General features: G+C 46.3%; 1 protein-coding gene across 2 annotated transcripts in view; it reads right to left on the minus strand.

Annotated features, from left to right (window-relative positions):
* Positions 1 to 13284, minus strand: part of MITF (melanocyte inducing transcription factor) — a 118805-nt gene that overhangs the window by 89839 nt on the left and 15682 nt on the right. Inside the window, exon 3 of one of the 2 annotated variants that reach the window (XM_059479839.1) lies at positions 9753 to 9870. In XM_059479839.1, coding sequence (XP_059335822.1) covers positions 9753 to 9856 — 104 coding nt within the window. In that variant the 5' untranslated portion in view covers positions 9857 to 9870. Of the gene's footprint in view, positions 1 to 9752; positions 10030 to 13284 lie in introns of those variants that run through there. The other variant, XM_059479838.1, reaches the window with a different exon arrangement.

Below are 13284 nucleotides of genomic sequence, written 5' to 3' on the forward strand. Positions count from 1 at the left end.
TCAGAACATCCAATGCAAATATTCTCTCCCTTGTGTTACACCAAGTTCCTCCTGCCCCTACCAGGCTCAAACAACATTACACAATGCAAAAGTAGTAGTAGCTTCTGCAAAATAAAGACACCTCAGCCCATGGTTTATGTTTGAGCACTCCCGAAGACAGTGGGCACTTAAAATCCTGTGTCTTGAGTCACGGTCAGGACTGGAACTCAAAACTTCTATGTGCTGAGTGGACAAAGCTGGGGCAGGGGGATGTCACACTACCTGCTCTTCCTCATTTCTGTCAGAGCACACCTGCCCTGGGCACGTCACTGTGAGGAGGGTTTAGCAACAGCTCCCCTGGATCCAACACAGCCTCTCACAGCCTGCCCTGGCCACCTCAGCACTGCCCAGCTCCAGGCCAGCGCTCACCAGCTCACTTGGAAGCCACCCTGAGCTCTTTGAGGAACCCAGACACCCACCTTGTGGGGTTTTTGTAAATTCCACTAGGCAGCAGAAGGCACAGAAATGAGATGACGCAAGGCTAAGCCAGAGCTCCCCTAATGAGCACAGCCCCGAGTGTCCCACAGGATGTGACAGGTGCAGGGGCAGGCCAGCATCCCGGCCGAGATGAGGTCACAAAATGAGCACTTTGCACTGCACACTACTCATCTTAAATTCCAAACTCATTATGCACAAGCCTAACAAACAAAGGAGCAGTGTAGCAGATTTACAACGTACCTTCTCCAAGGGTGGAATAATTATTTATCTGATAGCAACCTTCATGATACAACAGCAATAAATAAATAAATGATCCCAGCAACTCTTGTGAACCGTGCCTGTGGCTTCACTAGACAGACTGACAGCTGGAATGTGCATTTAGCTCGGTGAGCTTGGGTAGAGTTGTAAATATTTGCTACAAATAAAATAAAGCTTGCTAGACTGAGCAGAAACCCAAACACAGTAATTAATGGCATCCAAGGGACACACTGCAAGAGACCCACAGGCCCCTGAACTCCTTCCAGCTTCCAATGAACAGCCCCTAATTTTGTTTTCCTTTGCTTTTCTCTAAGATCATTCCCTCCTGCATGTGTACACATGTCAATTCCATTCTATTTCACTCTCTCAGGTTGCAAGTTTCATCCGGACTGAAGTTCACAAACATTACAGAAAGGGTTTGTATTCCTAATTTGGCTTTACAGATGCATATTACCATGCAGCAACACATCCAGAAAAAGCATTTCCAAAGTCATACTTTATACAAGCTTTCTCCTTTATTTAGAGAAAAACCCAAAGAATCCTGAAAGGAAATAGTACATGTGCACAAAACATGCTCAGCTAGGCTCTCCCACTCAGATCCTTTTCCACTTCCATGGCATTATTCCGACCTCCCAGTTTGAAGCCCCAGAACCACATGTTCCCCTTGCCCATATTCCCAATTTCTCACCATCTGACAGCTTCCTAAGTCTGCTCCCACCTTCTCACCCTGAAACAGTACCTCCAGCCCAAGTTTCCTAGCTGGCTGCTTCTCTTCCAGGGAGAAGCAGTTCCTGTTTTATGTGTTTATATGTTACAACAGGACAGCTGGCAGTAAGATTAGTAACAAAGATTGCTCCAATCTCCATCCTACAAAGCATCCCTCACTTGGGACATTCTGGTTGTTCCCATTTCTTGTTACTTTTCTCTCACCTTCGGACCCCAATTCCCCTGCCCCACTTGTTTCTCCCATTCCTCCAGCAGTTTGTGCTGTCACATATTTGCAAAGAAAGGAGACAGCATCTCAGCATTTGGGTTACAGGCAAGCTTTAACAATATACTATGTTATCATCATTCTGCTTTAAACACATTAAAACTGGCAAGAATCCACCACCTAAATATCTCAGAGATTATCAACATCTTTCCAGGAACTCAAAATACCAATATTCACCCGGATTTTCTCAGAATTCACCCCAAATAAATTCTTTAATGTAACAGTAGGCCAAACCAGGCACGTAATCCTTGCACACAGAGATTGCTTTTGTAGGTTTAAACAGACACAGACATCCTTCCAACTCTACAAAACTTCAGTGCTCTCCTCAGAAGCAGCCTCACAGGGTGGTCTGAGAAGACCAGACCCCCAAAATGCTCCCCCTGGCCACACCAGCCCAAACAGCAGGTTCAGGTGGGTTTATGCCCATTTTGTGCCAGAAGAGCAGCACAAAGGAAGGTGCAACGTACCTGGGAATTTAGATCAGTGTTTTTCGGGGAACAGTTAAGGAGGATGAATCCAAGTCTTCCCAGAGGTGGCAGCTGCAGCATCGTCCCCAAAGCAACTGTTTCCCTGAGTTGTAATATCCCTATGAAATACCAACTGCAGGACTGGGCTCCAGCCACCTGACACTGCACCTGAGGTGCTCTAGAGTAAGAGAAAAAGGGTCTAAAACAAAGGCACTTGTTTGTTCTTGATGCTCATTTCTGCACGGAACACAGAATCCATAAACCCCACATCTGCAAATGTATGTCTGCCTGCATTGTAAAGGAATAATCTTCATGGGAACTGATTTAAAAAAAAAAAACTTGTTTACAGTTAGAGGCTGCTAATTACAACATTAAAATACTAGCCCGAACCCCACATTACACTTGCATTCTGTTTTACATAGCAGTACACGTAACAATCATCACAGCAAGCTGCTCTGTTGGCTCATGCTGCAAGAAGTAATTATATATCACAGCAACACAATTTTGCCCTTCAACCTGCCAGTCCAGTCCATGCAGCAGCTGCGAGCAGCAGGGCAGGGTGGGGGGAGTCTACAGAGACTATTTCTACATAATCACTTACCACTGAAGGAAAAAAGCTAAAAACCACCAGCCCCTGGCTTGCATGCTTGGCAGAAAGCTGCTAACACAAACACTAGAGCAGGCCTTGCAGCAGGGATGTTACCAGAAAAAGTGAGCTCCATCCAAGGGCACTGTCAGTGTTGAGGTACTAGCTGAGAGTGGTACTGCAAGCCCTCCTTAGTAATTGTCACCTTTTTTGTGCTTGTACCAGTGATACCCACACTATCCTGTTTCACCTGGACACTACTGTGGCCTCTCTGAAACACCTGTTCTCAGGTGAAGCCCACAGGCAGCAGTGACTAAAACCTATGCAAGTCACAAGCTGAATTTCTGGGCAAAGACACTGAGACAGAGCCTTTCAAAAGGCACCCAAAACTGTCTGTGCCCACCCACAGCAAGCAGAGCCTTGGGGTGCCTAACACTGAAAACTGCACTTAACTCCTGCCTTAGATGGACTGGAGAACAGGATGACCTCTTCCAAGACTTTGGCTCCAGTAAACCTGAATATTTCAATCTTGACACTCAAAGCAGCATCATGTTTGTGTAAATAAAGCAGTGGCATAATTATATTGTGAATATGCAATAAAATTCATTTTCCTTTGTTGTTTTTTTTTCCACCAGTATGAAATGAAGTGTAAAACTACACGCAAGCCATTAGTTGTGCTGTAACTGTTTAACTAGAGATTATAAAAAATAAATCATCACAGCTCTTGTATAATATGATAGTAATGCAACAGTTAACTGTCCAGCAAAATCTGCCATGCCAGGCTGCTTAATCATGTTGTCTTTGTTCCAGCAAAAAATAATATTAAAAGACAGTTAATTTTTCCAAGCAAAAAATGTTACAGCCTGTGTGTTTCAAAAACTTTTTGAATCCAAAATAGAACGAGACACACAATAATGGCCAAGAGCCTGACCAGCTTAATGGAAGTTGGACTCTCATTTTGTTCCCAACACTGAAACAGCAGATTGTTCACAGAAGACAATTAACAGCCAACACACAATTTCAATTTTTTTTTAGCAGAAAAGTAAACAGAAAATTACTCCTTCTGTTTCTTTTTCTAAGTCTTAAAGCACATTGCTTTTAAAAGCCAACACAGAAACAGGACAGCATCGTTAAGTCAGAACAGGTTTCTCCTGTACCCTCATTTTTAAGCAGCTCTACTGATTCTCTCCCAATCAACTTTTAATCAGAGAACAAGTTTAAGAGGCTGAATTTGCTTGCAAAACAGTGCATCTGCAAATCTCTTCTGCTCTCACTTCCAGTTTTCTTCTAGATCCTGACCAGGCTGTACAGGAGGAATTAGTCATGCTGCCTACCACCGTGCTGGGAAGGACTCTGATACATTGCCCTAAGTGCCAAATAAAAACATACACAGTGCACAAGAGGCTCTGCAATTACTTGTTAATGACAGTGGACAGATTCACAGCAGCCTCACAAATTCTATACCAGCAGAAATGACCTCCACTCTACGTGGGGAAATGAGCAGTACCAGGGGCAGCCCAGCTCTCCATCAGCAGGGGCTGCACAGGCTTATTTTCAGCCTCTTAAGAGACAATATTGATTCAAATTATCACCTGGAATCTGCAAACCAACAGCAGCCAGCTAGGGAAGTTTCCAGCTCACCAGAAAAGTATGGGTTTATTTCAAGCAGAATGCATATGTACTTGTACACAACTAATGCAGCCAGCAGTTCGATAAATAAAAAGCAAACACATGTGCTTGCTAAAAGATGCACAGTCAGTGCAGCCAGCTCAGCCTCAAAATATCTGTGCCCTCTCTGATCAGCTTGGCAGCCACACAAAACCCTCCCGAGGAAAGCAGGCCAGGGAAGCAAAAAGGTGACGCTCAATAGTTCGTATCAAAGCAAATGCTGAACTGAATTTCATGGGCTATTTCTGTTTCCTTGCTAAATAGCAAAGGCCTACTGCAAATAACAGAGTGAGAGTTTTGCAGGAGAGAAAAGGTCACCCAGGATCTCTCACCGTGGCAAATACTGTGTTACAGACAGGGAGCAGCACCGGCTCCCTGTGTAAGGAAATATACGGAAATACCACTTATTGTCTCCACATGTTTATACCACAGACACTCCAACAGCAGCCTTTCCTTTTAAGACTGTTTTCAAAAATAAAAAAAGTACAAAAAGCTGTGGTGAGGGTTTCCTTCCCAGAGCAGCGAATTTGAGGTGCAGAATAAACATGGAATTATTGACTCAGTCGCAAAAATGTTACCGGAGAGATTTCAGAGACATACTTCTGGCTTAGCTCTACTCCCACTGACGTCGCTTCAGACTTTTACCACTGATTTCAGGCAGTGCTGGCCTACGTAGCACTTCCAGCTCAGCTATTATTACCTTTTACTTTAAAATATGTAATGTTCCTCTGTAACAGACGGAAAAATATTTCAGGAACTTTTTAAATCTGTTCCTCCAAGATACATTTTGATTTTTTTTTTTAATCACACTGAGACACGGTTCCTGGATGCAAGAACATGTGACCTGTTCTAAATAAAGGATATTTTCCACTTCTTGCACAACTGGAACAGATATAAGCAGTAGCTTGAACAAACTGCATTGCAGAACCCAACCAGAATATAAAACACTTGAACAAGATCCATAAATAGCAGTAATATGAAAAGACTACCTCCAATAAGGCACAAACTCAATGTTAAGCCTAATGTAATCAAGTTCAAATTCAATCACGCTGCAAAGTTCATTTACAAAATTAAATTTGATCATCTGCAGGCTAAGGCACTAGGCCACTTCAGAAGAGTCCTCTTTGGCTCCAGAGTAAGCACGCATTTAAAAAACGTGTGTCTATATGGTGAAATTAATATTTCCTCCACAATCATTGTGTATTAAAAGGGAAGCTTTAACTAAATGAAAACTTCAACATTGAGCAGATAGGAAAAAACAAAAAAGGAATGCTTTACAGAGGATCCTGACTGGAGAGGGATGAGGCACCAGCTGATATGAGTAAAATATTGAAGGTTTGCACAAAGGAAAAGGTTTTTGGACAGCAGGAATGAAGAGAATTTTATAAAGACATCACTTCTTTAATAATGACAAACTCTACATCCCAATGTTATTGCTCATAAAACAAAAATAAGCCTCCTAAGAAACTATCATGCAAATTAAATGCATTTCCTAATATTTTCTTCCACTAAAAATACTTCAGTAACTGCATCATTCAGGTGCTTTTTAACCAGTCTGAAAACACAGCCAACAGAAAAGGGCACAAAGCAGTAATTTATCTGCAGGTTTTATTAAGAGCATGGCAGTAAATTACAACAGCTGACAATAATTTGCTGGCGCTTGCCATGTCTCACAGACCATCCAAATGGAAACACATTGCAGACAACAAAAAAATATGGAGAAAATCAACTTAAGATAGAAAATTTTGCTGCATTTGCCACATCTGGGTTGCTTTAGAGTGCCCTGTGCAATGGCAGGCTGTAGAGCCTTTACCTCCAGACACCAGCTTGACATCCAAAACATTGCCAAATGATTTAAAGTGTCCACATTGAAGATGTAACTCAATCCTCCAGTGCCCTGCTGACTGCATGCAGACATGTCAGGACCTGTGTTTACTTTCAGTAATAGAACTCCATCGATTTCACTGTACACTGCTTGTACCAGGAAACAAATCTTATTTGCTTGTTCATTACATAAACACATACATATTTAAGTGTATGTACTTGTAGATTAAAGCTATTATAATTTGTGAATATGGCAGGAGAGGAATAAAATATGACTATGAGGGGGGAAAAAATAGATCTCATTGTCTTGCTGGGGTAGCCTGAAAGCCCATTTTCCTCCCACAGAGAAAAGTGACTCTGGAGAAACCAAAGCAACTGAAACATCATCTCAGTTTTCAAAGACATTTGACCATGGCAAATTCCAGAGGTCCCATGAATGTAGGTATTACTTTGCCCAAGGATCCAACTCCTCATGAGTCGGGAGGGTTTGGGAAGTGCGGGTTTGACTGATCTATCTCAGCCCCATGTATCCTCTCCACCCCCTGTGATTAAAGCTTTTGCTGGGCTTACATTTTAACTTGGCCTCTAGCACTCAATTGTGGCTTGGCCTAAGTTAGTACAGTATTTACTGCAAAAAGCTTTTATTATTGGACCCCTTGCGGCTTTGGATTGCAGACTTGAATTATGAAACAGGGATGGAGTAACTGTGAGAGCACACTGGAGAGGAGAAATCTTTAACTGGATGTCACATATTGGAAAACAAGCAATCTGGGAGGAAGCAAATAGGAGACTTTCACTGAGAGAAGGATGGCAGTATCAGCAGGGCTGAGCTAAAATGGTCAACAAAACTGCTTCTTCTTGGTTCAGAGCACTGACATTCTTACCTATTTCTGAGCAGGATGAAATTTTCTGTGTACTCACAATTTCAGCTGCTATGAGTAAGCCAAGATGCTTCTCAACTCTTATGGTTAAAAAGATCAGAGAAAGCCCTGAATGTTGCTAGGAAATCAGCAGTTCTCACCAGGGAAAAGAGCAGATTGCTGTTTAGACTCAGCTCCTCACATCAGCTCCGGTTTGCCTGCTCCCCAGGCACCCTTCCAGAGCCAGGCTGTGGAGAGGGTAAGAAAGCAATTCCCATGGCCACAGTCCCACAACTACACCACGCTGACCTGCTGCTGCTCCACGCACTGCTATGCAATTACCCCTGATTTACATCCACAGGAGAAAGCAGCAGGGTGATGCTGATACCCTCGATAATCATCAGTCAGACTGGTTCCAGGCCTGAGCAAAGCTGAAGGGCTACAGAAGTCCTCTGAGATAGGATCATGAAACAAACAGGTTTGGGAGCAACTTCTGCCTCCTGTTATCGTTAAGTTTTATTAGCCTGGCTCCAGGGACAGGTTTATATGGACCTGGCAGGGCCCCTGACTCCCTTGCATCTTCATCTCCCACAATACCAGGAAGACAGCTGAGACTCTCCCTCGAGGTACGAGTGGTACGTGAGCTGGGCAGGCTCCACACCAAGGTTAACATGACAGCTCACTATCTGCCAGAAAAACCATGGATTGCTATTCCACCCTCGGGGCTGCCTCTTCTCTCACACATGGCTACATGTGGAGGGGCACAAGGCAGGCTGGGACAAGCTGGTCACTGCTCCAAAAGCTGTCCTGGAGGGCAGCATCAGGGCAGATGCCGGCCTGAGGCACCACCAGGGTGTCAGGATGACAGACCCCTTTAAGCCCAAAGGGTGGGCAGTGCTGTCTCTGCAGGAGTATCAGGTAAGGATGAACTGGGGACATTCACTCCAGGGAAGTCTGAAGTGACAACATTTAGAAGACAGTAAAATACTCCAGTGTTTCATTAGAGAGTTTATTCACTCCTCCCTGAGAGAGGTGAACAATGCAAGGCTGCATTTGGGTCCCAAAGCACCAAGTCACAGAAACCAAAAGCAGTTGCAGCATCTGTGCAATGTCAAATGCAGACCTGTCACCTAAGCTCCAGTGCAGACCTGCTCTCCATGCTCACACCAGGAAAGCACAGACAAACTGCTGACTGCAGAGAGGACAGCCACAAAGGGACAACTCCTGCACAACAGTTACGACACACAGCTGGTACAAGCAGGGCTACTGGGCCACAGCACAGCACTCATCACTGCTGCACTCCACTGGCAACACAAGCACTGAACCCAAAGCTCTGTGTGTCCCTCAGCTGCCTCCATCACAGCTGGAACCCATCAGTGCTGCTGAACCCCATCTGTTCTGCACATTAGCCTGGCTCTCAGATAATTACCTGGGTAATGGCAATTTCCCTGCATAACCTTAGGGAGCAAAGGAGTGCTGGCAACTTCAGTTTGGTTGGATGGCCTGTCAGGCTGCACATCACCAGCACGACCTGCACCATTTCTCAGCCAGACCAGGGGTAGAGTGTGAGACGGGGCTGCTGTGAAAACAGGCCACGAGAGGTGGCCCCACATCTGTCAGCCCTTGTCACAGCAACAGAATTTTTAACACTTTTTACTACAAACCTTCAGTGTTTCTGAAACATTCAGAAAATGATCAAAAAGTCATTTATTTACTTTGAAGTTTGTCTGACAGGCTGTATAATCCAAACTCATTCTAGCACTTCTTTTTTTAACACTTACATTCTTATTTATTTTTCCACTACACACAGATGTACGAAGAGCAGCGTTCAAAACTAAAATGTGAATATAGAGACAGGCTTGCGACAGACCTGATGACAAACACGATACACTCGCAGCAATGACCTTATACTCAGCAGAGTGCTGCTACGGAGAGTGTTGAGGTGAAATAGAGTGTTCCTTGAATGAAAACACAGAGGGAGAAACGTGCCACAGCTGACAAGGAGGATGCTCAAGGCGCGGGAGAGCACTGACTTTCTTCTTCCAGCAGTAGGACGGACAACGGGTCGCTAACAGCCCTCAAGGGAGGGAAACACACACAGACCGCCTCATTTCCCTTTACAGAGCGTATCTACGCGATGCAGCCGCTCCAGATAAGCAAACAGAGTCTATTTCAGGGAAGAACCACTCTAGGAAGAAAGTGACCTACCTAGCAAAACTTTTCAGTCCCCAAGCAAGTAACAAACCCGCTGAGGCTCAAAAAAGAAAAACAAACACACGCAAAAATAAACCAAACAAACAACTAAAAGCCAAACAATCCAGAACAACCTTAGACGCTACGAGACCTTGCAGTTCCCTGACCGTGCGCAGCTCCGCGCTCGGACGGGCTCTCGGCCGCGGCGCTCAGCGGGGCAGGCGCGGCCCCGGCCTCGCCCCCGCTCCCGGCGGGGCTGCCGGGCTGTCAGCCGGGCCCGCACGGCCAACAATGCCCTTTACATAACGCGGGCCCGGCCCGCCCTCCGCCAACAACGCCGCTATTATGGCACGGAGCGCTCGGCGGCCGCCCCGCTGCGCAGCGCCGGCCGGGGGATGCTCGGCGCCCGCCCGGGACCCGCGCCCCACCTGCTCTTGAGGGGCTGGCTCTTCAGCTCGTAGTACGTCTTGGGCTCCTCGTGGAACTCCTCGCCCACCTCGAAGTCCGGCACGATCCCCGACTCCGCCTGCATCGTCGCCGCGGCCGCTGCGAGAGGGAGAGACGGGAGGTTACGGCTGCGGCGCCGAGCGAGCCCCGCCGCGCCGCCCGCCCCGCTCCGCGCCGCTGGCTCGGCTCACACACAGCGCCGCCCGCCCCGCCTGGGACTTGTAGTCCGCCCCGGGGCCGGCCCGGCCGCCTCCGCCCGCCGCGCACTACAAGTCCCGCCGCGCCGCGCCGGGAGGGCAGGGCCGGGCCGGGCCGCCGCTGTCAGCCGGAGCGCGGGGCCGCCCGCCCCATTCCCAGCCCATCGCCAGCCCGCTGCCATCGCCAGCCCGGCCCGGCCGTGCGCGCCACCTGCCGCCCCCTCCCCGCGCCGCCCCGCCCGCGCCGTGACGTCACGCGGCTCTGACGGCACAGGTGCCGCGCGTGACGTCACGCTGCCCGCAGCGGCCGGGCCTGGGCCCTCCGCAAAGCGCTGCGGGTGTCCCTAAAACTGCGGCATGGTTTGGGCTGGAGGGGCCTAAAAGCACATCTCCTGCCATGGCAGGGACACCTTCCACTGCCCCAGGCTGCTCCAAGCCCCAGAGCCCTCCAAGGCCAACCTGGCCTTGGCACTGCCAGGGATGCGGCAGCCACAGCCTGTCTGTGCCAGCGCCTCCCCATGAGGGAACAGTGTCCTCCTCATACACAATCTAAACCTGCTCACTCTCAGTTTGAGTCCATGCTCCCTCATCCTGTCACTACAGGCTCGTAAAAAGTCCCTCTCTGTTTTCTTGTGGGCTCCCTTCAGGTACTGGAAGGGACCAGCTGCAAACAGCATTCCCGCACTGCTGCAGAACTGCAATCAGCCCTGCCAGGGGTTTACTTATAACCCAGGAGGTCAAACCCAGTGACGGGCTTGAATGCCCACAGCAGAGATCATCAAGTGGTGACAGAGCGTGGGACATTTACTGTAACTTACTTTGACAGGTACAAAAGCAATGAGCATTTGCATGCCAGGACTTTGCACTTCTCCAGTTAAGTTCCCAGCACAAGAATTGACAGCTCTAAGTGGCTTCCTTTGAACTTTATCTGCCTTCATAAAGAGTCCAAAGCTCATCAACATGGCAAAGAAAGGTTCAGTAAAATGGAACCTTTGAAGCCAGCTGGGCTTCTAAGGAAATCAGCAGTTATGCTGGCAAATCAGTTATTTCCAGCAGAAATGTTTCAATTCCATCTCATCTTGGTGCTACAGGAAGATGGATTTCAGGAATGGGGCTCTGTCCCTGTGCTCACAAGGGACCTTCTACCAGCACTGACTGACTCAGGACATCTCTAATTTCCACTTACAACAGGGAAGGCAAGAAACCTTCCCCAGCTCTGTCCTGTCCCCTTACCTGCGGTGACATTAGGATGGCAGGGACCACCCTCAGTACAGAAATTCCATAGAGAATTTCATCCATGGCATTTTCCCAGAGCTTTGGCCTCACTTAATGAAGTCATAGCACAACTCAGAGGCCTGGGACACTTGAGGATGCTGTGGGTAACTGATGGCTAATAACTGTGGTGCCATCATATCACAGCTAAAATCACACCACTGGAACAACTGTGACTAACACACCAGAAAAGCCAGAAAAATGTCTTTTCTACACATCCTTTTCCTCCCTCACAACTGCCAAAGCTGCTCAGTGCTGCACTGGGGACTGCTCACACCTGGGCAGCCAGGACTCCTGCTCATTTCAGGCAATGTAGAGGATTTGATAAAATAAACCCAAGAATTTGAAGTTGCTTCAGAAATTTAAGTCTCAGATTATTATGCAGCTGCCAAACTCCAAGCAATGACTTAATAGCAAGTGTAATTACTTTAATGAATCAGATACAACAAATTGGATAATGCCCTGAAGAAGGTTCTTTTGAGCCCACATTGGCAGATGGCTGGGATGGCTCAACAGAGGAGTAGGCTTGCTAACAGTGCTTTGGGGATAAAAAAAAAAAAAAGGCAACCAACAAACAATTAAAAACAACTTAGAATAAACCCACTGCTAGCTACATTTACAGCCTGAGCCTCTGTGGGTTAGGGGGTGTTGCTGAGGAGCTGTGTTTTCACAAGTGAGGAATCACTCCATGATTTGATGAAGGCAGTAAACAGCAGGACTCATCTCTTTGCAATGATTTTGTTTCTATTTTTCCAGGTGTAAAAATGAGATATTCTCTTCTGCTGTTTGAAATGTACAGCTTATGAGCCTTCAGCTCTGCTGTAATTATAGCACTAGTTCTAAAGAGCAAAGATCTCTTATGCAAATACATATCCCAGGCAATGCTGCCTCACTTGAGTTAGCACAGCTTCAGCAGGAGCTGTGTGTGCAGCTCCCAGGGAGAAAGGAATCTGGTTTACTTCTCATCAGACCATGAATCTTTTGTTTCTGTCTTGCAACCTCTGTGCAATGTAAAGTTTTATCTGGTGTTCAGATCAAGGCAATTTCTCATTGCACCTGGGCTAGCTGGGACCTTGACACTGCTTTGCTGAGTCATACAAAGCGTTCTATTCATAATAGAAGTCATCCATGTTTATATCATCATTTTAGAGTTCATCTTTCAGGGTGAAAGAACAATACTCCCACTGTGCCTAAGTAGGATACTAATCCGTAAGCATGCCCCAAAACAAAAATGCTTAAAAATGAATCTTATTATGTCAATATTACAATTAAAATGCTATAAAGAAAATTAAATTAACCCCAAACTATATATCAGGTAAAATTTAAGATTAAGTGACTATTGTGTTGCTGCGGGGTTCAGATTTCTACACTCTCTATAGCTGGAATTCTGTACAGCTCTATTGATTGCTTTCCAGTTATGAATGTCAGACTGCTTTAGGGAGGTGAGCAAGAACAATTATCCAGTTTAGCAGTGAAAAACAAAACACAGAAGGGTCACTTGTCAAAACATCAAATCAGTGGCAGAACATGAACTTCAATCTAGCGTTCACATCATGGGCATAACCCTACTGAGACTCTTACTAGGAGCTATTTCTGTAGGACAATGGCATAGAAGCAAGTCCCAAACACTCTCTAGGAGGTACAGTCAGGTTTCATAAGGGATGTATTCAGATTTAGGGCTCACAGGGAATGCTCAGCTGGAGTTTTCTATTGGTTAAAAGCAAGTTCTTGCTAAGTCCTTTCCAGAGTTGGAAATTAACCCAGCAATAAAGGCAGTCTCAGTGTTTATGTGACACTTCTGTCTCATTTTTCACCCAAACTAACACAACTCCCTCAAAAGCCACAAGCACTTGTGTCTGGGCTCCCCAGTGCCATGTAGACACTGGTCAGCATTGTTCAGTTATTCTTCAAATGATGGGTCTGATTTTGCTAAAACCATTAAAGTGTGTTCAACTTATTGGGCAAATTCTCCTTTTCAGAGTGAATTCCCATCAAGACTGAGAAAGCACCACAAAGGTTCAGGAGACTGAAGGACTTTGGTTGT

Source organism: Ammospiza nelsoni, chromosome 11 (genome assembly GCF_027579445.1).
Source record: "Ammospiza nelsoni isolate bAmmNel1 chromosome 11, bAmmNel1.pri, whole genome shotgun sequence".
Lineage (NCBI taxonomy): Eukaryota > Metazoa > Chordata > Aves > Passeriformes > Passerellidae > Ammospiza > Ammospiza nelsoni.